Source organism: Megascapheus bottae, chromosome 10 (assembly GCF_031878675.1).
Source record: "Megascapheus bottae isolate mThoBot1 chromosome 10, mThoBot2.hap1, whole genome shotgun sequence".
Taxonomy (NCBI): domain Eukaryota; kingdom Metazoa; phylum Chordata; class Mammalia; order Rodentia; family Geomyidae; genus Megascapheus; species Megascapheus bottae.
In genome coordinates this window covers 63,588,415-63,615,652 of record NC_143518.1, presented here as the reverse complement: position 1 = coordinate 63,615,652, position 27,238 = coordinate 63,588,415, and the positions used below count along the sequence as shown (strand labels likewise).

General features: G+C 37.5%; 1 protein-coding gene across 5 annotated transcripts in view; it reads left to right on the top strand.

Moving 5' to 3' along the window:
• Positions 1-27,238, top strand: part of Akt3 (AKT serine/threonine kinase 3) — a 208,753-nt gene that overhangs the window by 11,906 nt on the left and 169,609 nt on the right. For all 5 annotated transcript variants that reach the window (XM_090341504.1, XM_090341510.1, XM_090341505.1 and 2 more), the window contains exon 2: positions 139-278. In XM_090341504.1, coding sequence (XP_090197630.1) covers positions 233-278 — 46 coding nt within the window. In that variant the 5' untranslated portion in view covers positions 139-232. The remainder of the gene's footprint in view (positions 1-138; positions 279-27,238) is intronic.

Below are 27,238 nucleotides of genomic sequence, written 5' to 3'. Positions count from 1 at the left end.
TCATCCATTTAGAACTTTAAATAAGAGCCAGACTTTGGTGGAAGACATTTACAAAGAATTAGTTGTGTGTTATTGCTATGTGAGTTGCAAGAATGGAACATAAAAAAAGAAATTTCTTTCTTCAATACTTCCTTCCAGGCTGAGTCATCACTAGAGAGCGGGAAGGGCAGCAGCAGAGAATTCAAACCCTAAAGCTGGTTTCTCCTCAGTTGGGGCTCAGCCGGGAGCCATCATGAGCGATGTGACCATTGTGAAAGAAGGTTGGGTTCAGAAGCGGGGTAAGTGCTCAAGAAAACGGAAAGTAATGTTGGTAGGAATGCAGAACAGTGAGTGATTGGTGTCTTGATACTTTTTCTGATGCTGTTAAAGTGAACTGTGATGCAGGAGAGAAATTATATTCAATATGTATTTTAAGGATTTGCTTCTTTAGGCATTTCCTTGCATTTCAAAGTTAACAACAATAATTTATTAATCTAGTTATGAAAGTAGATTTTACTCTGATATGTTGTGCCTATGCATGTTACTGGTATATTTTCTGTGGTATCCTCAGATTTTATAATTCAGAGGGATCTCTTGAGAACCATTTAAAATCTAGGAAAAGTCACTTGTATACATTTAATAACAAAAATATGCAAATAAAAGTATTTGGTTAAGGTAGTTTGGGTAGGTAGGGAAGGATTTGAAATAGTAAAGGGGGAAGGTTTACCTACAAACCCTAGTACAGTAAATTAGGTAAGTGAAATTCTGAGGTAAAAAGCCAAGTAAGGAGCAGGATTTTCTGTTTTGCTTGTGTGTGTGTGGGGGGGGGTGGGTATGGGAGTAGGTGTGTGATATTGATTTCATATTTAAATTTTTCATTGTCTAATTTTAATACTTTGTTCATATTATTTTACATAAATAACTATACATATTTATTATTCAAGAAAGAAATCTTTACTGTAAAGCTTAGTTGATAATCTGTCAGGGCACCTGCTTACATGCTCAATGTGTAGAATGTAGAGTTTTGATTAGTTGCTAAGCAACCATTGTTTACCCATGTGGCCAAAAGTAGGATGAGAATCCTTTTAGTCTCAGAACATTTTACTTTCTATGTGTATATCCTCTGGTTAAAAGTTACCTCTTAAATGTGATTTAAAGATCTACAGTAATACCTATCCTTAAAACTTGTCAATAAATCAAATATAGGCATTTATTGAGCAAATCAGCCTTACTGAGTTACAATTCATATACATCAAAATTAAATAATTCTAGGTTTATTTTAATGAGTTGTGTCACGTGTTTACAGTAGAGTCACAAACAAATGAAATGAAAATGTATATAGAACATTTTCATCACTGCAAAGTTCCTTTCCTGCCTCTTTTACTCCTGTGTTTGTCCTTCAGCCTCTGGCAGTTACTAATCTGCTTTCTTCTACTCTTAATTTTCTTTTTCTAGAATTTCAATTAAATGAAATCCATCCATAGTCTTTATTTGTCTTAGTTTTTTTGTTTTGCCGTAGCATAACACTTTTAATATTCATTCAGGTTGTATAGATCATTTGTTACTTTTTATCATTCAGTGGATTCCCAGGTCTAGATATATCACTATTTTTTTAACAGTTGGATGTTTGGGATGCTTCTAGTTTTCAAATTGTTAAAAGTTTCTCTGAACATTGGAGTTCATGTATGGTATGAACGGTATGTTTTTATCTGTTTTGGGTAACAATCTAGGAATGAGGTTGGGTCATATGATAAGTATATGTTTAACTTTATAAGAAGTATATATTTAATTTTATAGACACTGCAGTGACTGTATTAAGATTCATGTTAATGTGGAAAGTACTTTGTTTGCTTCTCTTTGAGCATGCGTGTTTTGCTTCCTTAGTTTTCTTTGCTTTACATAGCTATAGGTGATATTTGCTATGAAGATACTTAGTTTGTTAATAAAACAGGACATTTCACATTTCACCAGTTTCAAATTCTAAATGATAGAATTCAGTGAACTGCAATAATATTAAAGGTATATACTAATTTGTGAAACTTAATTTGCTTAATATTTTTTTAAAAACAAAACCTAAATGTACTAGTCTGTTTTTTTTATATCATAAAATATTTGAGTGAAGATACTTTATAAAGAGAAGTATATTCAGCTTACTGTTTTGGAGGTTCAAGGGATGGCACCTACATGATGCCATCCAGTTCTGGTGAAGGTCCCCTAGTAGCTGGTAGGTAGCATATAGCACAAGCCATCACAGTAGAGGTCAGGATTATCCCTTTTATAATAATCCTCTTTAAGAACGATCTTCTAAGAGCACGCCTTCAGTGGATCCAAAGACTTCCCTATAGGTGCAATTCCCCAGCAGTTTCTTGAACTCCCCTAAGAGCCACCCAGGGCACTAAGGACTCTGAGACAACTCATTACACCTAAACCATAGCACTAAGGAGTATCTTCTAATGTGGTCAGTTCCTTGATAACAAAATTTAACATCTTAGTAGTTAGCTCATAATGCTACTCATTTGAAAGTGGTACAGATTTAACAGGTAGTGTATAATAACCCATTCTGAAGGAAATACTTTTTTAATATCCCTTCATATTAGTTATTTAAATTTTTTCTGCATAGATCTTCAGGTTGCCTCTGAAGAGCCACAGTTGTATTTCCATCCAATCCTTGCACTTACAGTTTCTTTTTCTGGTTACTTTTTTCTGGGTGGGACTTCTAGTAGAACATAACATGGAAGTGGTGAATGGACATGGTTTCTTTTATTTCTCATCTTAATGGGAAAACACTTATTTTGCCACTAAATATCCTATTCATGAACACCTTTTCAGGAACACCTTTTGTTTGAAAAGCTTCCTTCTTGGCTTTCTGTTTTTTTTTGTTGTTGTTGTTTGGTCGTGAGGCTTGAATTCTGGCCCTGTGCGCTGTCCCTGAGCTCTTCAGCCGGCTTCTGCCCTGCCCCTGGAGCCACAGTGCCGTTTCCAGTTTTTTAGTGGTTAATTGGAGATAAGAGTCTTATGGACTTAGTGCTGGGGCTGGCTTTGAACCACAATTTTCAGATCTCAGCCTCCTGAGTAGCTAGGATTACAGGCATAAGCCACCATGTCTGGCTGACTTGCTGATTTTTGTGAAGTGGTTGCTCATTTTTTTTTTCCAAAGTTACATCTTCTTTTTCATCGTCATCATCTTTTTTTTTTTTTTCTTTTTTTTCTTTTGTTGGGCACTGTGCCTGAGCTCTTCAGCTCAAGGCTACTGCTCTACCACTTTGAGCCACAGAGCCACTTCCAGTTAGTTGTCTGGTGGTTAATTGGAGAGAAGAGCTAGCATTACAGGTGTGGGCCACCAGGGATGGCTGAAATAACCAATTTTTAATTTAGAATCTTTTGATATACTAATATGAATTATAGTCGTTGCTGGAATAACTTAATGGTGATGTATTTTAGAGTATATTCTTTTTAAATTTCTGATTAAATTTTGGAGTTTCCTTTGTGGGAGGGTTTTGATAATACATTTTATTCCTTTAAAAAATATGGGGGCAGGCCAGGAGTTTGGCCTAGTGGGTAGAGTGCTTGCCTAGCGTGCATGAAGACCTGGGTTCAATTCCTTGATACCACATACATAGAAAAAAGCTGGAAATGGTGCTGAGGCTCAAGTGGTAGAGCTCTAGTCTTGAGAAAGTCCAAGGACAGTGTTCAGGCCCTGAGTTCAAGCCCAGGACTGGCAAAAATAAATACATACATACATACATACATAAATGGGTTATATTTTCTATTTTTTGTGTCAGTTTGGCAAATTGTATTTATGAAAGATTGTCTACATTTAAGTTGCTTATGTTAGTATTGAACATAAAGTTGTTATTTTAAAAAGGTTTACTTAATATTCCATTATCCTTTTAATTTTGCATATTCTTTTAATATTCTCTTATAACTGGTATTGGTATATTATGATTTTTTAAAAAAATAATCTTTTCAGGAGTTTGTTTTCTTATTCTTTCAAAGAGCCAACTTTGTGCTTTATTAACTTTATCCTTTGTTTTTGTGTAACTACTTTTGATCTTAGTTTCTTATTTTTTTTCTGACTTCTTTAGTTAGCAACTTAGATGACTTTTCTTTTTTATTTATTTGGCCAGTCCTGGGCTTGAGCTCAAGGCCTGAGCCCTGTCCTTGGACTTTCTCAAGGCTAGAACTCTACCACTTGAGTCTCAGCACCACTTCTGGCTTTTTTCTATGTATATGGAACTGAGGAATCGATCCCGGGTCTTCGTGCATGCTAGGGAAGCACTCTATGAAACTTCCAGCCCAGATGACGTTTTTAAACTTAAAAGCAAAACAAAACAAAAAAACTCCTAATATCCTGTATTTATCACAGGCTGCTGATCTTGCTACATAAAGGCTATACCTCTAGGCCTTTTATACTTTGGTTATTTTTGAGGTTGTGTTTTGGTTTGTGTCTGGGCCTGCTTTAGGTTAGGATGTGCTTCCTGTGTCACTAGACATGACAGATATGTATTGAGTGTCTAGCCATTGTGGTTTCCCACAATGTATCCCAGCCTTTGAATCCAGATCCTATTTCCTATGCCTCCTGAGTAGCAGGCATTAACAGATATGTGAGACTCACTTTTTGTTCCTAGGATGCCCTTGAACCAAAATCTTCCCCACCTCCACGTCTGATAAGTGACATTACAAGTATTCACCACCACAATCAGCTCTTTCCATGTATCCTGTTTTTAGTGGCAGTCTTGAAATGCAAGAGTCAAGTCAGTAGGTAGGGCCACTCCAGATTTTAAAAAATCATTGCATTTTTTACAGTGCGAGCAAAAAATGCCTTTCAGTGTTTTTCATTTAAACTGTTTCTCTTACAGATTACATGTGTGTAGGTCCTGCTTTTAAAAATAAATTTGAAAGTCAGCTTTTAATTAGGTCATTCATGTTTAATGACTCAATTTCCTACTTGGGGCATTTCTTATTTGTTTCCTTTCCCTGCTTTCTTATAATGACTTAATATCATTTCAATATTTGGTGTCAACTATTTGCTTGTCAGTTATGCTGTTGCTTTTTAAATATTGTTTTGAGTTTATTATTATTGCTGTAATTGAGTCTAGGTTTTGTGTCAACGAACTTTCCATTGCTATGCCAAATTACCTGAGAAAATCAACCTAAGACTAGGAATGATTTATGCCAGCTCAGATCTCAAAGATTTCAGTCCATGGTAATTTATCCCTGCGGTGACCATTAGAGCCTGTGGTAGGAGGCCTTGAAAAGGCTGTTGCTCACCTTATCATGGTTGTGAGACTGAGAGATAGACTGAGCCGTGGGGTCCCAAAGTCCCCTTCAAGGAAACACTAGCAGTGTTTTAGCTTTCTTTTCCTATCTAGGCCCCATTTCCTAACCTAGTACCTCCTAGTAGGGCCACAGACTAGTGACCTAGCCTTTAATGAATGGCCTTTTAGGAACAAACTGTAACTTGATCTACTGTTAATTATTTTGTTAGTCCTAGTAGCAAAAAGCTCCATGGCTTCACTTTTTTATTTTCTTTTAAAGCACAGTTTTCTCTCAGTATATGTTCTCACTGTGAGCGAGAATTCTCCAAAACTGTAATTGGTTCTTGGAGAATACCCAAAGAACTCGTAGACATGATTAGAGGGAAGAGTGATTGAGGGAGAAAGTCTAAAGAGATTCCTTAGGTCGGAAATATGGACAGAACTTAGACTAACTTTGTTTTGCTACCATTTTAACTTGTGCTTCTTTTATTTTAAAGTGTTTCTAAATAATAGCTTTCAAGCAAGATGCTTTTGTCCCCAGGTGTGTTTGACAGTGTATGGAGACATTATTGATTGACATGATGTGAGGGTGAAGTTGCTATTAACATCAAGTGGGTAGAGACTGGGGTGCTATTAAACATTCTGTAATTCACAGAATAGTTACCTGTAATAAATTTTTTAAATTTCTTTTTAAATTTTTTCATACATTTTTATTGTAATTAGTAGAAGGGTTATATTATATTCACCAGATAAAAGGTACATTACTTTACAAACATTGATACCCTTTCTCATGTCTTGGTCACCTGTAACAAATTTTGCACTTCAAAATGTCAGTATTGATAAAGGTTGGGAAACTGTTCTTGGGGTTACAATATACATTCTTAATTTATTAGTTTATATTTAGTTTTTGTTTTACTTTATTCAGAATATATAACCTTTACTTACACTATTGTTAGATTTGCCCTCACTTCTTCAGTGCTTTGTGATGTTACATGTTACAAACCACATAAGATCATTTTTACTTAAGCCACATTTTTTTTAAGAACAGGAGAAAAATAATCTTTTTGGGGGGAGGGGGAGGGGTTGGTCCTGAGGTTGAACTCAGAGCCTGGGTGTTGTCCCTGAGCTCTTCAGCTCAAGGCTAGTGCTGTACCACTTGAGCCATAGTGCTACTTCGGTTTTCTGGTGGTTAATTGGAGATAAAGCGTCTCACAGACTTTTTATGCCTGGGCTGGCTTTGAACTGCGATCCTCAGATCTCAGCTTCCTGAGTAGCTAGGATTACAAGCATGAGTCACCAGTGTCCAGCTGGAGAAATATAATCTTTTATATTTATATACTTGAAGTTTAAAAAATTTCTCCCAAAGATTTGTTTCTGAGATGTATTTTCTTGAATCTGAAGAACTTTCCTCCACACTTGTCTTGGAACCCATCTACTGGTGAGCACTATACTCACTGGAAAGATTTAAATGTCTTCATTTCATCTTTATTATTGAAGGATGTTTTTTTACTGCATATAGAACTTCTGAAGTAATAGTTTTGTCTCTTTTACAATTTTAAAGGCAGCATTTAATATCTCCTCTCTGCTGTTGTTTCTAAATTACTATTTTAGGTTCTCTGGAAAAGTTCAGATAGGGGCCAGGAGTTTGGCCTAGTGGTACTTGCCTAGCATGCATGAAGACCGGGTTCGATTCCTTGGTACCACATACATAGAAAAAAACCTGGAAGTGGTGCTGAGGCTCAAGTGGTAGAGCTTTAGCCTTGAGAAAGTCCAAGGACAGTGCTCAGGCCCTGAGCTCAAGCCCAGGACTGGCAAAAAAAAAAAAAGTGCAGATAGTAAATATACAAAGTATGCTGGTGATTTCTTTGTTTTTATTTTTCAGAAATAATTTCTGTGAAATGTGATACATAAATATCCAGAATTTTTCTTAAGTATATAAGAATCAGAAAAATAGGTCAAATCTTTAAAGAGTAATCACCTTGTGCTGGAAATTGAGATTAAAGAGATTAGACAGGACCCAAGAAGAGGGAATAATTTAAGAAATGAGACTTGTTTACCTTATTCTATGTAAGCATTTGTCTTTTTTGTCTAGCTTTATGTAAATAGCATCATGTCTTAGAAATTTGTTCTTTTAATATGATATCTCGAAAGAAGTGGCTAGTGCAACATTATTTGCTCTTAGTGAATATGTTCTCATCCATCAGCTTAAAAATTCAAGCTGTGTGTGTGTGTGTGTGTGTGTCTTTGAAATGCACTTGTTAGTGACTTACTAGTGACCCTGGGCAGAATACTTGGTATACCTGAGGTTTGTTATGTGTCATGGAGTGGTATTGCATGTTTATATGGTCATAAGAATTAAAGATCATAATATATAATTATCTCTTAGTACAGTGTATGAAACTTACTAGTTAATAAACAGTAGCTATTATTTTTATTAAAAGAATACTACTAGCTTTGGCAGTAAATTTTTATTGGTAAATTTAGTATATTGATTCATTACTTTCTTCCATAAAAATTAGGATATTTGTCCTTTTAAAACTTTTAACTTTTAATTTTAATTATTTTTGTTTTCATTTTGTTTTGTTTTTGCTGTGCTAGAATTGAACCTAGTGCCTCATACATCCCAGGTATGCCTTCTACTACTGAGCTATATTCTCATGTACTCTTTTCATAATTGATGTTTTTGTGTTGATTAAAGATTATGGATGTTAACAGGAATCAATTAACATAGTGACTTTAGGCTTCAGTGTTTTCATTTCCGGTTCATACTTGGAGAGAATGAGTATAAAACTGAAATTAATACTTGTTTCTGCTGTCTTGTATATTATGCTCTCTAACTTGGGCCTCATCTTTTATAACATAAAATTTTACATTGCAGTAATTATTATTGAAGTTCCAATTTCTAGCATTTTTTCTGTATTCTTCATTGTATATGAGTGGTGGACAATACTCTTAGTTTTACGTCTTATCTTACATATTCTTCTGAGTGTATTATTCTACTTTGTCTACACATTAGTAATTAAGTCTATTTTACATGTCCTAATTTTGAAGAAAATAATACTTTTATGAATTAATATGTGTATAAAGTGATTGGATAGAAAGATATCAAAATACTAAAAGTGCTTATTCTAGAGAGTAAAAATTTTGTGTAATATTCTTTAGTGTTTTGTATGATTCCTAATATGAATACATTTTATAAATACATTTTGTGAAAAAAAAATACTATCAAGGGAAAATGCTTATGAGTTCCTAGACTCAATTTGTCATGTTTATTTCACACTAATATGACTTATTTTTATTTATACAAAATATATATTACTTATACTTTTTATATGTAAAAGTATAAAAATTTGTGAGTATGTTGTATACGTGCAAGTGCATACATATGTGTGTCCTGGTCCCAGGGCTTGAACTCAGGGCCTGAGCATTATCACTGATTAAGCTTTTCTTGATCAAGGCTACCTCTCTACCACTTGAGCCACAGCTCCATTTCCAACTTTTTGGTAGTTTATTGGTGATAAGACTCTCACAGACTTTCTTGCCCACGTTGGCTTTGAATTGTGATGCTGAGTCCTTAGACTCTGGAATAACTAGGATTATAGGCCTAGCCACCAGTGCCTGTATTTAGAACTACAATTTAATTACAGGAATTGTGCACTATATTCTTTAAATGTTTGTAAATATTTAAGGTTTGGCATTTTGCTGAAAATAGGAAATTCACTCAGCAGTAACAGAACAGATAGGAATTTACTTGTTTTCATTTGAGGGCAAAGATGGGCAGTTAATCTGTGAGCTAGGAGATCAAGACTGTTTAAGCTTGTTCTTCCTGATATACCTTCTTTAACTTTGTTGGCTTTTTATTGTACCTGTTGCTGCAAAGTTGTAACAGTAGCAAGCAATACTTTTTTACCTGAGAAATGGCTCCTGACAGCTACACTGCCTCAATACCAGGAAAGCCACAGCTTTCTCAGAAGCTCACTATCGTACTTCTTTTTATGTCCTATTGTCCAGAGCTGGCCATAATTGCCTGTGAGAAAGAGTTTTTTAACTCAGAAAATGAAACAACATGAGTAAGTCAGAGCTTTTATAGCTGATAATTCCAATTCCACCAATGTAGCAATACTGAATGAATCCTTGACACCAAAATTAGTTTCAAGTTGGTGTTAATATTTTCTTAAATCTGTTTATTTTAATAGGTATTTTATTCTTCTGTCTAGACATCAAAAACTTGATGCATTTTATATAGTTGTCATTGTGGTACTTTAGACTTTAACCTTGAGATAGCTTTGAATGGAATACATTACTATCAAACTAGGCTTGTTTTATATTATTATTAAGCAGTGGTGCTGCTTCTTGGTCTCTGCCATCCCTTCCTTCAGTCTTTCCCCTTTTCCCTCTCCTGTCCCTACCCCCATTTTCTACATAATATACATTGAATATTACTGTATTTGCTCACCCCCTCCTTCCTTCATTCCTGTGTCCACCCTTTGCCCATCCCCCAAAAGCATGTTTCCACTTCCGTGTATTCATTTTGATAAACAGTACATTAGTTGTTTTGAATAGACTTGTTTTTAAAAGTTAGATTTTAATAATAGTGTTGACCAATGAATTGATACACTTTTATCCTCTTTTTTACCAGTTGGAGACACTTTTTTTATTCTTTATTTTTTAAGTCCAAAAAGATTATGTTTGCTTTATGCTTTTGAAGAGAGAATGAAAATCATTCTTGCAAAGTAAATGAGCATACCCATTTCTAACCAATTTTCTGTATTTATTAGAAACATGTTTAAGGGATGAGGGGTGATACCAAGATGCAGAGACAGGTTGGTTACTTACACATCTAGTCTCCCTAGAGTAAAAGATTTAAGATGAATCACGTCCTCTGTCTGTGAAGTGGGGAGGGAAGGAATGAGGTAGGCACCAAGCTCCTTTATTGAAGGTTATGTGGATGCACTGGGTAATAGAAAAGGCTTAAAATTATTCCAGATATTTAGTTGATATTCCATAAGTGTTAGGTGGTGTTGTTATTATTTCTACAAAGTAGAGATATTTATAAAGTGCTTTAGAAATACAGACAAGGGGGCCAGGAGTTTGGCCTAGTGGTAGAGTGCCTGCCTAGCATGCTCAAAGACCCGGGTTCGATTCCTTAGCACTACATATACAGAAAAAGCCAGAAGTGGTGCAGTGGCTCAGGGTATAACACTAGCCTTGAGGAAAGGCCAAGGACAGTGTTTTGGCCCAGGACTGGCCAAAAAAAGAAAAAAGAAATACAGACAAGCCAGAAATTAACTTTTTGGAAGTTAGGGGAAGCATAAAATTTTAACTTACTCTGAGTTTTGTTTGATAGCTTCCTTATTTATCTTTTCCACTCTGATACTTAGTGTATAGTTAAGTCCTCAAAAGCTATAGTATACATGAATGAATGAATATAAGAATACAAATAGGATTGTGTGTGTGTGTATGCATGCATGCATGCATGCATAGGTGTGTGCCTGTGATGTATGGGCGTGAACTCAGGGCCTTGCCCTCTCACTTGATTTTTTTTTCACTCAAGACTGGTGTGCTACTCCTTAAGCCACACCTCCATTTTCAATTTGGGTGGTTAATTGGAGATAAGGGTCTCACAGATGTTTCTGCCTGGGCAGGTTTCAAGCCATCATCCTCAGATTAGCTAGGATTATAGATGTGAGCTACTGTACTGGTGCTTAGTTCATAAGCAGAATTTTTAGGACTGTTTCTTTTCCTTTCTTGTTCTTTTTTTAAGCTCTTTTTTATTTTATTAATTTTATTTATGTGGTTTGCAGGAATTGAACTAGGGCCTCATGCATACTGGGCAAGCACTCTACCACTAAGCCACATTCCCAACCTCCATTAAAACTACTTAAAACATCTTTTAGCAAAATTTGAGGATACATTAATGTTTTTATGCTTGACTTAATCTACAAATACAATTTTTGAATACTTTGTATAGTAAGTGAATAATAGAAATAGAAAGGCTATTGCCTTTAGCTGGGTTTTTTGAAATAAGCTTGTTTTAAATTGTTTTAAGATTGAAATTTTCATACTTCGTTTTTTGTTTTGTTTTTCTTTTTGGTGGTGCTGGAGTTTGAACTCATGGCCTCAAACTTGCTAGGTAGGCACCCTACCACTTAAGCCATGCCCCAACCCTTGGCATATTTGTCTTATGATACAAACATCTTACATTATATAATGTACGTTATATAGGGACTAGAGGGACACTAATTTTTTCAGTATTATAGATCATTGTAACTATATTAATCATCCAGTGTTCAGTTACTTAAAAGAACAATGATTAATTATTTTTCATGATTCTGTTTTAATTCCATGGTTCTTTTGTTGATCTCAAGTAGGGTTGCTGTTGGTTGACTAAGGTAGCTGGTTGTGAATGGGCAGATTCTAGAACGTGTGCTTTCATTTTGAGAGGGCCTCAGTTTTCTTCCATGTTGCATTTTCCCTGAAGAGCAACCCACAGGACAGTGCAGTGGATCATGGGATAGATGTCTGGAGTGGAAGCTACTAGCCTCTGTAAACACTAGTTTGAAAAATGGCACAGCATTGTTCTAATAGTTTTGTTGAGCAAAAAATTCATGAGCTACTCATCAAGATTGCAAGAGTCCCTTTCTTGTTAGGAAAAATAGCAATGAATTTGCCACTTTTAGTCCATCGCAGTAGCATACTGATGTTTGCAGACTATCTTTCATATCATTGATTTCCTTATAAGTTTTTTTTTTTTTTTTTTTTTTGCCAGTCCTGGGGCTTGAACTCAGGGCATGCGCACTGTCCTTGGGCTTTCTCAAGGCCAGAGCTCTACCACTTGAGCCTATAGCACCACTTACAGCTTTTTCTTTTCTTTTTTTTTTTATTGTAATTAGTAAAAGGGTTACATGATATTTGCCAGATAGAAGGTGCATTAATTCACATACATTGATACCCTTTCACTTGTCTTGGTACCCGTTTCCCTCCCCCCCCCACACCCCCCACCTGTCTTGGTTTTCCCCCCTTCCCTATCAAATTTCAAATATCCAAATACGAATAAATTCAATATATCAGATAACAAAGTGAGATACTATACCAATATGAGATAACCAAGGGACAGCAAAGGAGATGAGAGACAACATAGTACATTAAGGACAACAATCATTCATTATATGGCTTTTGTTTCAGTATCCTGGAGGTCCTTTCAATTAGCTTCACATTATACTTACAGCTTTTTCTATGTATGTGTTAAGGAGGAATGAAACCCAGGGCTTTGTGCATGTTAGGTGAGCACTCTACCATTAGGCCACGCTCCTGGTCCCCTTTCCCTGAATTTTTAGTTTGTCATCTTTTGTGTGGAGTAGAGGTAGTGCTGAGAATCAAACCCAGGGCCTTGGCCCTTGTTGGGCAAGTGCTCTATCATTTGAGCTTTGCTCCCAGTCCTTTTTGCTTGCTTGCTCACTTGCTCTCTTTCCTACTCCCTCCCTCCCCCTCTCTCTCCCTTCCCCATCTCTTTCCCTCTTTCCCTCTCCCCCACTCTCCCTCCCTCCTTCTCTTCCTCCCTCCCTCCCTCTCTTCCTCCCTCCCTCCCTCTCCCACTCTCCCCCTCCCTCTTTCCCCTCCCTCTCCCTCCCTCTCCCTCCCTCTCTCTCCCTCCCCCTCTCTCCCCCCTCTCTCCTCTCCCCCTGTCTCCCCCTCCCTCTCCCTTTCCCTCTCTCTATCCCCTCTGTCTCTCCCTCCCTCTCTCCTTCCCCCAGGGTGCATTCTCCCTCTCCCTCTCCCATCTCCCATCTCCCTGTTGTTCTCTCCCCCTCTCCCTTCTCTCCTCTGTCACCTTTTATAGTCTTCTACTCCCTTCTCTCTCCCCTCCCCTCTCCTTTTCCCTCTCCTCCCCTCTCCCCTCCCCTCCTCTCCCCTTCTCTCCCCTCCCTCTTCCTCCCCCTCCCCTTCCACCCCTCCCCTCCTCCTCCTCTTTTCTTTCCTCTTCTCCTCTCTCCTCTCTCCTCTCTCCTCTCTCCTCTCCTCCCCTCCTCTCCTCCTCTCCTCCTCCCTCCTCCCTCCTCCTCCTCCTCCTCCTCCCCTCCCCCCTCCCCCCCTCCCCCCTTCCCCCTTCCACCACTCCCCCTCCTCCTCCTCTTCTTTTCTTCTCTCCTCTTCTCCTCCTCTCCCCTCTCCTCCTCTTCTCCTCTCTCCTCCTCTCCCCTCTTCTCCTCTCTCCTCCTTCCCCCTCCCCCATCTTGCTAAATTTGCACATGGTTTCAAACTTGTGATCCTCCTCCTTCTGCCCACAAAGCTTGGAATTACAGGTGTGTCTTGCCACACCAAGCTATGGTTTGTCTTCTTTTCAGTTACTCACATTTATGTTCTTTTCATAAAAACTTTGGGGTTAGTTCTGCTGTTCTTATTTTTCTAGCTTTCTTTTTGATACTTTATATTTCTTAATTTTTAAAGATTGTTTTCCTGAGGACATAAATTACAGGTTTATTAGTAGGGATAAAAGTAGTGTCAGAACCAATAAGGTGTGTCACCACCTTCTGTTTTTGACATCAGTACCTTGAGACTAGTTTAGTGGTAAAGGGTCAGAGTATCCCTCTTTGAGGTGTCTTCAGCTCTTGATCATTTTACCACAATTTTGTGTGTTACTCATTAAGTGGCAGTGAAGTTGCTCATATTTCGTTAAAACTGTTGTGGATAACAAGCTGATATGTAAGCTTGACAGCAGTATTAATCTAATGAACATTTGGAAAAAAATCTTTATCCTGATCTATGTAAGGATGGAAAGGGCATTCAGTTCCTCTCTCTTTTCTTTAAAATCACAAATACAATTACAGTAAGCCAAAAGCCATCACAAACTTTTTAGCTCTGTGATTAAGACATCTTCAGAGCAGGCCCAACCCAAGTAGAGCCTTATGACTATAGCTTAGCCAATAAATTGCCCAAAATCTTTTAAAAAACTTGTACAGTCAGCCAGTCCTACAGTAACTGTACAAGTTTACTGTATTTTAAATGCTAACTTTCGGAATAAATTATTATTCAGCATTAAGTAATCAGTATAGATTTTGGCATCACAGTTGGGTTTTTTTTCCCCCCTTCCATTCATCCTTTAAGGAGGAACATAGTTTTAAGTCATCTGAAAGAAGGTGTAGAAGTTAAAGGAAATGGGGGCAGTATGATGAGTGACAAAGAGTGGCACTCCTTACTGACTGCTGAGAAAGCAATTACTGTGGTAAAGGATTGACAGCCAGTTAGTTATGGTGAAAGCACATTTTCAAGAAGCTGATGGTAGTGAAAGAGGTATGGATATTACATGTGTAATAAGAGAAAGTGAATAATGTTTATAATGAGATAGTCATTATTACTTGGTACTTCTTTTTGGAATGTAACAAATGGTAGATTCCCAAGTGAAACTTTAAAAGATCTCATCAGCAATTAAATGAACACTAGTGACATCTCAGGAAGCTCTGATTACTTTGTATTTTCTTGTGAAGGAAAAATGTCTTTTCTTTCTTTCTTTTCCTTCCTTCCTTCCTTCCTTCCTTCCTTCCTTCCTTCCTTCCTTCCTTCCTTTCTTTCTTTCTTTCTTTCTTTCTTTCTTTCTTTCTTTCTTTCTTTCTTTCTTTCTTTTCCTTCCTTCCTACCTTCCTTCCTTCTTTCTTTTCCTTCCTTCCTTTCTTCCTTTCTTTCTTTCTTTCTTTCTTTCTTTCTTTCTTTCTTTCTTTCTTTTTTTCCTTCTTTCTTTTTTTCCTTCTTTCTTGTCAGTATGGGGCTTGAATTCAGGGCCTGAGTGCTTTCTCTGAGCTTTTTCTCTAAAAGCTAGAGCTCTACACTTTGAGCCACAGAACCACCTCTGATTTTCTAGTAGTGAATTGGAGATAAGAGTCTCAAGGATTTTCTTGTCTGGGCTGGCTTTGAACTGCAGACCTCAGATCTGTCTTCTAAGTAGCTAAGATTATAGGTGTGAGCCACCAGCGCCTGGCTTGCCATTTTTCTATTGCATATCCTTTGCTTGATTACTTAACATTATCTAATCTTAGTAAGATGAGTATCAGTGTGTAATTGGAAGGTAGTTGCAGTGGTAATTAAGTGCAATCAAATCATGAAACCACTTACCCTAACTCAGACCCATTGGAGTTTCAATAAATATTATTTTTCTTTATTTAATACATGGTGGCATATGTTAAAGGGGGAACATCATGTCTTGAAGCACATGCAGTCCAGTTAAAAGTGAATACTGTTTGTTTTGTTTTGTTTTGTTTTTCAAGTCCTAGGGCTTGAATTAAGGGTTGGGGCACTCTTCCTAAGCTTTTTCACTCAAGGGTGGCACTGTACTGCTTGAGCCACAGCTATACTTCTGGCTTTTTACTGGTCAATTGGAAATAAAAGCCTTACAGTTTTTCCTGCCCAGAATCTTGATCTTCAGATCTCAGCTTTCATAGTAACTAGGATTACAGGTGTGAGCCACTAGCACCTTGCAAAAGTGTTTTTAATTTTGCTTTATTCCCAGCACATTGTTCTCATTATCAGTGTATGTGCTATCATATTGCTGGTAGGACGATCATAGGGAGTTAAATGAGGTCAGGCTATGAAGCGAGATGAATGATGTGTTATATGGAACTTCTCTGTTTAGAGTCTTATTCCTGAGGGTCTGAGCACTGTCCTTGGACTTTCTCAAGGCTAGAGCTCTACCACGTGAGCCTCATTTCCGACTTTTTTCTATGTGGTACTGAGGAATCAAATCCTGGTCTTCATGCATTCTAGGCCAGTGCTCTACCACTAGGCCAAACTCCTGGCCCCGCAAATTCGAATTTTAATTATAAGATGATAACTGTCTTTAGATTCTGTATGGCCCTGACCATGCATTTATGACCCTGATCTTTGTGAAGTTTAAGATATCTTTTTTTTTATGGCCTAACATATGGATATTGAGGCTTCTGATAATTTTACTATTACATGCTCAAATTAATGTTTGGAGGATTTGAGATAATTGGAAATTACTGGAATGATAGTGGGTGTTTGGCTATATAATAATAATAGTCTTAGCCATGAAATCTAGTTTTATTCTCTTGCAATTAATAGTAAAAAAAAAAGTTTGGAAAAACCTCAACCTGCTTATTCGGGTTACCATTGTAATGTTTGCTTTTACTGAACAGTGAACTTAAAAGGGAAGACTAAATCAAGGTTGTATAAATGACTTTTATTGTTGTTTGAGCAAGAACAGTGGACATTCTCTAGTACAGGAAGCAACTTTTAAAAATTGTTGGCAGAGCTAACAAGTCAGACTGTCCTTGACAAATGTTTTAGAGCCTGAGTTTCCTTAAATCTTCTTTAACTGAGAAGCAACATTGTGGCACAAAAGAAGGTTTATTCCTTAATTTTTGGCATTCATAAAAGATGAGCCTAATGAATTTGTTAACAAAAACAAAATCTTTGTAACTTTTGCTAGTTGCCTTTTTTTTTTTTAAGTTTTCAAGTGCACAGCACTTTAAAATGCGCTTGGCTGTACTACCAGATAAACATGTTGGTTCATTTGACCCATAGCTACTGAATGGAGCCTGGAGGGGCACAGATTGTTCTTTATCCTGCCCCTGGCAGCATGTTTTTCTTCCTCTTGTTTCTACGAAGGGAACCAACTGGACTGGAAAAAATGACGCTCCTTATTTAGGTTCACCTAAATTGTTGAGGGCAGGGAAGAGGATTTCCTCACCATTTACTTATCCTTTGTTTTAATTCTTGTTGCTAGTATAAAGCATATGCTTCCCCACCTGTGCTCATACTATAATAACCATATTGAATAGTATAACTTAACCATCATTTTTGTTTTTGGTGGTACCAGGCTTTGAACTCAGTGCTTCCTGCTTACTAGTAAGGTCAGTACCATACTGCTGAGCCATGCTTCTAGCCCTATTTTTCGCTGGTTGATTTCAGCATAGTATATCTTTTTACTGCCCATTGTGCTCAGAGCTAGACTTTACCTACTTGAAAGGCTTTCTATTATTGGGATCACAGCTACACTGTCACTCCCAGCTCCTCACTGTTGAGAAAAAATCTCTTGACTTTGTTCTGCCTGAGCTGTTCTGGTCTTTCCATCTCTACCACCTTCGTAGCTTGGGATGACATACATGTATGTACCACTGTGTCCAGTAATTTATTTTCTTCCTGGGCTGGATGAGAACTACTATTCTCCTATTCTCGGCCTCCTGAGTAGTTGAGATTACAGGTATGAATCTTCAATACCTGACTTACCTTCATGTTTTACTTTGTGGTTTATAGAAAGCTTAATGTTCTGTTATGAGTACTATGCTTAAGATGTAACAAGTCAGAGGTGTCTTCAAAGTATTCCCTTTGAGGCTAGATGTAACTATGGAAACAAAGAGACGTGGAGTTAGGATAATAGGTATAGCCACATAGAATGAGTTTATGATATTTTGTGCACTTTTTTTTTTTTGCGAGGCTGGGGCTTGAGCTCAGGTTCTGAGCACTGTCTTTGGCTTTCTCAAGGTTAGAGCTCTACCCCTTAAGCCACAGCACCACTTCTGGCTTTTTTATGTATGTGGTACTGAAGAATCGAACCCGGGTCTTTCTGCATTGTAGGCAAACACTCTTCTACTAGGCTGTATTCCTGGCCAGTATTTTATGGACTTTTTATAAATTGTCATCATAAACTTAGGGTAAGGTGATTCTTCGTATGTTGAGGTATTTTTAGAATACAATAAAGATATGTGGCATCTATTCTTAAATAAACCTGTATATGGAAGTGTATGGTTCAGCATAAATTGTGCCATAAGCTTGACATTTCCTGCCGTCAAGTAGTGAATGTCCTGTGTACCATTTGCCAAACTATTTTTTTACTAGTTTTAGATGAAAGAAAATTGAAATTTGAGAATTTCTTTAGTTCAAACGTAGTTGAGAATTTCTTTAGTTCAGCTGTAGTTGTATAAAAAGTTTATATTGTAGAATTCAAAAATCAGTATATTTTGCAAGATTTTACACATTTGGAGTATCCTTCCATCCCAATGAAACTTGGGTTGGGCTATGAGGGGACTAGTTGCTGGAGAGAGAGTGGTATCAACATATGTAGGTTGAGGATTTGGGCTGATGTACTATTATCCACCTCATCCCTCTGAATGCTGTTTCAGAAGTCCGACATTTGCTATGGACTGTCTGTGCTTCTTATTCTTTAATATGTCGCATATTTGGCTTTGGTCTTTTGGTTGAAACATAAGAAGTGGAATCTTTCACCCTAATTCAGCCTGTCTCAAAGCAGACTAATCATTTCTTTCAAGGCAGTTAGTAATGTATGCCTTCTAGATTCCCTGTCCTTCCTATAGTACTAGGGATTGAACTCTGGGCCATAGTCCATCCCTTTTCATTTCAGTTAATTTTTCAGTGAGGGCCTAATGTTGATTGTGTCCAGGCTGGCTGTTATTCTCTTACTTTTCAGCTCCTGAGTAGTTGAGATTACTGGCCTTTACCACTATGCCCAGTCTTACCTTATAGCTTTTCTGTCAGTATGCAGTTTTACTTCTCTAGGTACTTAAGCTTGAACAATCTTTATTGACCTTTTCATTTGTTTCACACAATCCTATGCTCAGCTGCTATGAGTAAATACTGCCTTTATTTTCCTTAAGATTTTATTAGCTTTCTGCCCTGCCTCACTCATGTGGGCATGTGGCTTAAATTCACGGAAGTGTGTGACCAGTAATATTTACCAAGTGCTTAAATCATGTCAGTGATATGTATATGGTACATATTTTTATATTCTTTGCTCTTTTCCATGCTCTACTACTATTATTTATGTGGCAATATGATTTCTATTGGATTTTCCTTTAGTCTGCTTAGGAAAGTAGTCCAAATGTCCTAGTGCCACACACTAGTACATCTTATTTTTTATTTTTTGCCAGTCCTGGGGCTTAAACTCAGGGCCTGAGCACTGTCCTTAGGCTTTTTCCTCAAGACTAGCGCTCTATCACTTGAGCAACAGCACCACTTCTGGCTTTTCTATGTATGAGGTACTGAGGAATCCAACCCTGGTTTTTCTGCATGCTAGGCAAGCACTCTACCACTAGGCCATACTCTGGCCCCATTTTTTTTTTTTTTTTTTTGCCAGTCCTGGGCTTGAGCTTAGGGCCTGAGCACTGTCCTTGGACTTTCTCAAGGCTAGAGCTCTACCACTTGAGCCTCAGCACCACTTCCAGCTTTATTCTATGTATGTGGTACCTAGGAATCAAACCCTGGTATTCGTGCATGCGAGGCAAGCACTCTACCACAAGGCCAAACTCCCTGCCTACATCTTACTTCTTTTTAGTCTCAGACTTCACTACCTTTTTTTTTTTTTTTTTTTTTTTTTTTTTTTTTGTGAGTCATAGGCTTGAAGTTGGCCTGGGTGATGTCCCTGAGCTCTTCACCTCAAGGCTACTGCCTACCCTTAAGCCAAGCCCCACTTCCCATTTTCTAGAGATTAATTGGAGATAAGAGCCCCAGGTTCTTTTGTGCCTGGGCTGGCTTTGAACCTTGATCCTCAGATCTCAGCCTCCTGAGTAGCTGGGATTACAGGCATGAGTCACTATGCCTGGCTTTCACTACTTTTTAATTGATAGGATGTGCTCTTTTCAAAGGATACAATCATATATCATTTCTAAGGAAAAGTTTACTTGGTTTCTGTACTTTCTGGGGGGCTTGGGAGCGGGAGACTGGTCTTGAGGTTTGAACCCAGGAACTGTACATTGCGCCCAAGCCTCTTTGTGCTTAAGGCTAACACTCTACCACTTGAGCAACAGTGCCACTTCCAGATCTTTCTAAGGAGTTTATTGAAGGTAGAGTCTCATGGACTTAGCCAGTTATAATGGTTGAAGCCTGTAATCCTAGCTACTCAGGGAGCTGAGATCTGAGGATCACTGCTCAAAGCCAGCCCAGGCACTAAAGTCCGTGAGACTCTTATCTCCAATTAACCACCAGAAAGCCAGAAGTGGCACTGTGGCTCAAGGGGTAGGGTGTTAACCTTGAGCTGAAGAGCTCAGGGACAATGCCCAGGCCGAGAGTACAAGTCCCATGACAGACAAAACTGACAACAACAAAAAAAGTCTCATTGACTTTCTTTCCTACCCAGGCTGGCTTTGAACCTTGATCTTCAGATCTCAGCCTCCCCCGAGTAGCTAGGATTACAGGCATGAACCACCAGCACCCAACAGTTTCTGTACTTTTAATTATCTTTTGGTCATATAAGTATATGCCTAAATTTCACCCATCAACACAAGTTACTTAAATTATGTAATAATTTGGTTATTTTCTCTGAGCATGTAATTTTTCTCTGTGCATAGAACCTTATTCTACTCTTTTGGTGCAGCTTATTTGTGATAGTTATTAATATACCTTACTTACCTTATGTTTCTTGGAACAGTAGACTGTTAAGGTTGGCTTCTTTAACATGAAATGGGTAACTTAATTGGAATTTTATTTCTTGCTCAAAAAATCTAAGCCAAGCATGGTGGTACTGACTGCTAGGCTCATTCTATCTTATGGCTCCACCATCTTCTGCAAGTAGCTCCTACTAACATGCTCATATGCATAAGGCCAAAATAGGAAAACAGTTCATAGAAGACCATCCAGAGGAGATACATTAGTGGGCCATCATGAAGTGGCACTGCTTATTTCTGATCTCATCCACAGGATTTGGATATCCCTATTTGACTACTAGGGATCTAGGCAGTAGGCCTATGAAAACGTGTTGGTGTTTATGTGGTAGTTTGTCTCAGTGATTAAAAGCTTGTGTTCTTCCAGTTAGACAAATCTGAATTCTAAGTGTGCACTTTATGTACTAGAAATGTGGTCCATGAAAAGTATTAATCTATTAGGTTTAAATAATAATGTAGATAAAACTTAGTTGACATGTATTAACTAGTAGGATTTAGTTATCATGGTCATACTCAGCAACATAAATAAATGTTGAAAGAATTTGAACATGATTGGTGTCAGGAGTTTCTTGTGTTGTTATTCTTTTATTCTACTTGATGTTATGATGGGAACTATCAAGAGATCTGTGTATACCAGACATTGTAAGTTTTCATATGCTAAATTATTCCATTCTTACCCAGTTACCTTAGAAATAATTGGAGAGGCTAGAAGATAAAGTAGAAACATCTTATGGGAGGTAGAATGAAAAGAGATAGAAAAATGAAAGGAAAAGAGCCCCCCCCACCAAATTAGAAAACTAGTATAGAAGTTTCTAAATTAAAAAGATAGACTTTAAAGAAACCAAGAGAAGCCAGGGGAAACTTTAGTGAAATAAATCAAGGTATTTTGATCTAAAGAATGTATGTTTTCTCAAAATGAAAGGGTTCACTTGGTGATTGTTAATAAGACCCACAAGAAGGTTCATCATTATTAAATTTAGGTACACCCACTGAAGAAAAATCAGGACTCAGATTGACTTTTGACTTCCGTAGAAGCAGTATACACTACCTAGAGAATTCTGATAAAAAGTTATCCAAACTAAGCTGTATATGGGCGCGGTGGCTCATGCCTGTTATCTTAGCTACTCAGGAGGCTGAGATCTGAAGATCAAGGTTCAAAGCCAGTCTGGCACAAAAGGACCTGGGATCTTATCCCCAGTTAAACTCTAGAAAATGGGCAGCGGGGCTTAGCTCAAGGGTAGGGTTGTAGCCTTGAGCTAAAGAGTTCAGGGACAGCGGGCAGGTGGAGTTCAAACCCTATGACCCACAAAAAAAAAAAAAAAAAAAGGTTATCCAAACTAGTATACTATCAATCAAGGTACAGTAGAATAAACATACCACCAGAATCAGAGAGACAAGATCTCAAAAATCATCCCCTACAGTACCTCAGGAAGTCAAGAAATATAGTCAGTCAAAACTAGGAAATCTTATTAATGGGGAGGAAGATCTAGAAGAGTGGCCAGGGGAACATTCAAGGTGGTAGCTGTGCACCTGACCTCTCCTAGTCCAGGCAGGAGCAGGTCAGAAGATGGAAGGCACTTCCTCCAAGAGATGAAATCCATAGAAACTCAACAGGGATGAATAAATGCAAAGGAAATTTCTCAGACCAGAGAGTCTGGGATGAATTGACTCAATTATGTAGTAGTAGATAAGTCTAGATGGACAAGTGTATAGAAAATGAAATGAGAGACCAGTTATTCTGAGGAAAACAAAATATTCAAGAAAGAGGAATTAATGTTTACTGCTTAGCTCAGCTTTGAATACTCTATGCAGTTATAATCATATAAACCTTAAATTCTGATCTATTCAAAAGTTAAGATAAAACTATATTGAAATGTGGTGGGGATGTGTGTAGACCTTCTAGACCTAGGAAACAGATAAACTTACTTTCACATTAGGTTGTCGCTAGTTAAAGTAGAGAAAGCTTTTTTTGGGAGGAATGGAATGTTGGAGAGAGGACTTTTGTGTAACACTTGTTTCCTTCTTGTAGATTAGAAAAAAAGCTTTGAGGCCACAGTGTTATTGATTTTGAAACATGTCAATCTACATTATTATCTTTTAGCTAGGAAGATCTTATGAATGAGGGAATGGCTGGCAGTCTGTGTTTGTCAACCACTCTGGGACCAAGGCTTGAATCAAATAACCTAATCCAGCAATACTTTTATTTTGTGTTCCCTATTCCTAAACTTAAATATTCTGTCTGCATTATGTTGTTCCATGTGGTTTACATCATGAAATGGTCACAAATCAATTCTTACATGGAGCTCTTTATTTTATTTCATTTTGAGCCTTTCCTTTGTCCTTTTAACTGTGCCTGTAGCATTCTCAGTAGCAAGGATAGCTGCAGAGAGAAGCTGTTGTGCTTCTCTTAGAACAAATCTGCTCAACTGTAGATACAAGGGCCAAGCAGAAGGGAGACCCTGCACAAGTGCAGGGGTTGAGGAGCGTCATTACCCTCCAGCATTTTTGGTTTACTGCTTATTTTTTCCATCTGCACCTCCCAGAAGTAATAGCTGTGGGGCTCATGAACCACTATTACTTACCACATACTTACCAGATTCAGAGTTCTTAATTGGTTATAAAAATGGTGTTAAGTTTTGTTAATTTATGCACAAATGTTTTATTGATGATACTGAGAGTATCCCTGAACCTGTGGAGAGGCTAGGCTAATTATATCAGGGCTTCATAGCTAGCAGCTGTGCTTCTTCCCTCCTTCCTTTCCCCGTCCCTCGCTTCCTCCTTTCTCCCCCTTCCTACTTCCTCCCTCCATTCTTACCCCATCCCTTCCCCTCCTTTCATTCCTCCCCCCTGCTTTTCCCTCTCCCATTCTTTTTTCTCCCTTTTACTGGTTATTATAGAGATGGAGTCTCATAGACTTTTCTGCCGGATCAGGTTTTGAACTATGATCCTCTGAACCTCAGCCTCCTGAGTAGCTAAGATTACTGGAATGAGCCACTGATGCCCTGCAAATACTTCTATTTCTAAAATAACTGAACAGGAGTGATTAGTAACTTGAGAATCCTGCTATTGAAGGTTGCTGTTCTTTACTATATTGATTAGCTACTATATTATAGATTGAGATACTTTTATTTTCAAATACAAGTTATTAGGGGGAAAGGCTGAGGTATAAGATTTGTAAATCCAGAGGTAGGTAGAAAATGATAGTTCATACTTTTCAGGAGATAAAAGGATAGGTATTTGTTCATCTTTGTGCTTGACTAACCCTAGAGGGCAGCCTTATGTCAGTGCATTCTTTTAGTGTATTCTTAGTAAAAGGCAATTTCAATTCTTTGATTAAAACCTTTTTTTTGGTTTTGTTTTGTTTTGGTTCTTTTTTCCCACCTCGGGTAGAAGAAAAGAATTTGAACTGTTTGCAGCTCACAATGATCAAAACAGAGGTACATAGATTTCCTACAAAGGTAAAAAGCTAAGGCCTGTCACTCACACAGCACCTTTCTGAAGCTGGATCTCAGGGTTATATTCACTGTAGTTTTTAAAATCTGATTTCCCCGCTATCACACCTTAACTTTCCGCCTGTCACTTCAGGTTGTGTTGAGATGGGCACAAGCTGCTTGAGACTCCTAAGCAGAAAAGAAGTGAGATACATTGACATGAATTTTTCAGTCACTTGAGTTCACTGTAGTAGTTTTTGGTAGCTGATCCAGGAACCTCATATCTTTCTGCTCTGCCAGGTCATCTGAAGCCTTCCGGTTAGCACAGGAAGCATGTGAAAGTCACCATTGACAAATATGAAAGAGATGGAAAGGTTCTTACAAATTGAGTAATTTGAAACAGTTTTCACCACTTCATAAGTAGTTGTGAAGTTTGGAAAAACTCTAGATAAGTTTAAGTCCACTAGTAAGGAAAAGTAAATTTTCAATTTCATTCTAAATGAGGACTATTTTCTCTAGTCTTGCTATAGAAAATTATATTACAAAACCATTGACATACTAAAAAGAAGTCAGGTACTGGGAAAGTTATGAAAATGTATTACAAATGGAAGTCTGTGCTGCCATCAGAAAGAACACCGTCCCATTTGTAAGGAAATGGAAAAACTTGGAAAAAATCATATTAAGTGAAGTAAGCCAGACCCAAAGGAACATAGGCTCAATGGTTTCCCTCATTGGTAATATCTAGTATATGCCTAGGGTTTTCCTAGAAGAATATCACAATAGCTCAACAGCTACATACATATGACCATATAAGATGATGTTAGGTGAAAATGAACTCAAGAATATGGAAACAAGAGGCTTTGCTCTGTGGTTCTTATTTTCAGTGAACTAGATGAATTTATTTCTATTTTCTTTCTTTTTTGTTCAAAAACCTGATGGCTTACCCCTTATCATTGCTATATGTGATTTTGGTACCTGGTGTATTGTATACACATTTATTTGAATTAGGGAGAAAAAGGGGAAACAGCAAAATGGTGAGACAAAGGACAAAAGATGAACCAGTATAACAGCAATACTCACAAAACAATATGTTGAAATGAACTTTACAACTTGGAGGGAGGATGGAAGTTGGGGGAGGGAAAGTGGGGGAAAAACATGGGAGGGGATAACAATGTTAAAGAAGAAATGTACTCACTACCTTATGTATGTAACTATATCCCCTCTGTACATCACCCTGACAATTAAAATAAAGTGTTAGAGAGTTAATTATTAAAAATATTTTGATGTGATTGTCAATACAGAAAAATATTGGTACTTTGATGTAGCTTCTTTTCCTATTCCAAATAAATATTGAAGTTAAGAATCAGCTTCTTTTTTCATAATTTTGTGTCCCTTTTTGTATAAGATTATAGTTGAACTGAAACCTGGATCGCTCTGAATTGTCTAATTTGCTGCATTAGCTGTCTCATGCTTTTTCTCATCCCCAAAGTCCAGACATGTTCGTCTTTTGTTCCTCCATTGATGTGTTGGTGCATACTTTAGCCTCTCACTCCTGATATACTCTTTCCTTAGCTTCTCATCACTCAAGTCTCAGGATAGATTTCTAAAATGTCCTTGAACAGTCTAATATAGTCTGCTGCCTGTTTGTTCTCGTGTTGTTTACTCCCATCCTGCTTTTTGTTTGTTTTTATTCCCTGTTCCACGTGTTAGCATATGAATTTAGGATCTGAGATCTGTATTGTTCACTGCTGTGTTACAAGAGCCTAGGAGACTGCCTGTTCCATATGAAACTCAGCAGATATTTGTTGAATAAGAAATTGCTAAGGACTTTTGTTTGGACGTTTTGTCATGTACTTTATTAGTTTATTTACTTGTTTACTATTTATAGCACTAGAGCCTTTTTTAACATAGGGTCTTACATTTTTGTATGGGCTTCAAACCATAATCCTTCTGTATAGGTGGATGCAGTCTGTACAGTCTTGATCACAGCATGCACCACCACACCTAGCCTGTTGGATGAGATGGTTTCACTAACTTTTTCCCTAGCCAGAACTTGAACTTCAGTCCTCCCAATCTCTGTTGCTTGTAGCTGGGATTACATAGGTGGGTGTATAATCCTTCTTACCTAGTTGCTCCCTTATCCCACCAGTGCAGTTTTTATTTTGTGATGCCCACTTATCAATTTGTATGAATGGGGTGTGTGTGTGTGTGTGTGTGTGTGTGTGTGTGTGTGTGTGTGTGTTTTGCTAGGATTGTACCCTGGATGTCATATACATTAAGACAGGCATTCTGTCATTGAGCTACCACTCCTGTCTGATTAATATTTGTGTGGTATTGCTGGGATAAAATACACTTCAGCTGTCTTTCTATTGAGAGGCTTTTAGGTGGTTGCCACTTTTCACCCCTGTACAATGGATGTTCATGCACATACATACTTCATATGTATACATACACACATGTATACATACACACATGTATTGTACATCATTATACACAAGAAATTCCTGTATACAGGAAATTTCCAGGTACTAAGGTATGTTGCACTGGAACTTTACTAGTCTCTCTGTAATGATTTCTGAAATACTTGCTGCCATTTACTTCTACCAGCAGTTGATGAGACTTTGCCATCATTTTATTTTGTACATACTGTTTTTCAGTCTGATGTGTGAGATGGTATTTGGTGTTTTAAGTTTGCATTTTACTCATTACTGGTGGAGTCATTCTTTTTACTGCCTTTTGATTCCTCTTGTACATTGCTATTTTTCTAGCATTTTTCTCCCAATTCCATAACATTTTTAGACTGGGAAATTTGTCTTTTTCATATTTCTCTGTAGGCTTCTTCAGGTATTTTAGATGTTAATAATTTGTTGAGTGGTGAATAGCTTTTTTCAGTTTCTGGCTTTTTCTTAGGTTATTATTCAGTCTTTGAAAATTTTTCATTTTAATGCAGACCTATTTACCTCTATGGTTTTGCTTTTGGTATTATATTTAATAACTCCTTTCTCTACATTGAGGGTTATGGTGATATATTTAAAAATTATTTATTGATGCAAAGCATTTATTTATTGATGTAAAACAAGTTATCTTTTCTGATGAAGGCAATGTCATTTTGTTATTCCTGTGTGTTTCTGTGAGTCAGGAAGATAGGAACAATGGAACTAAG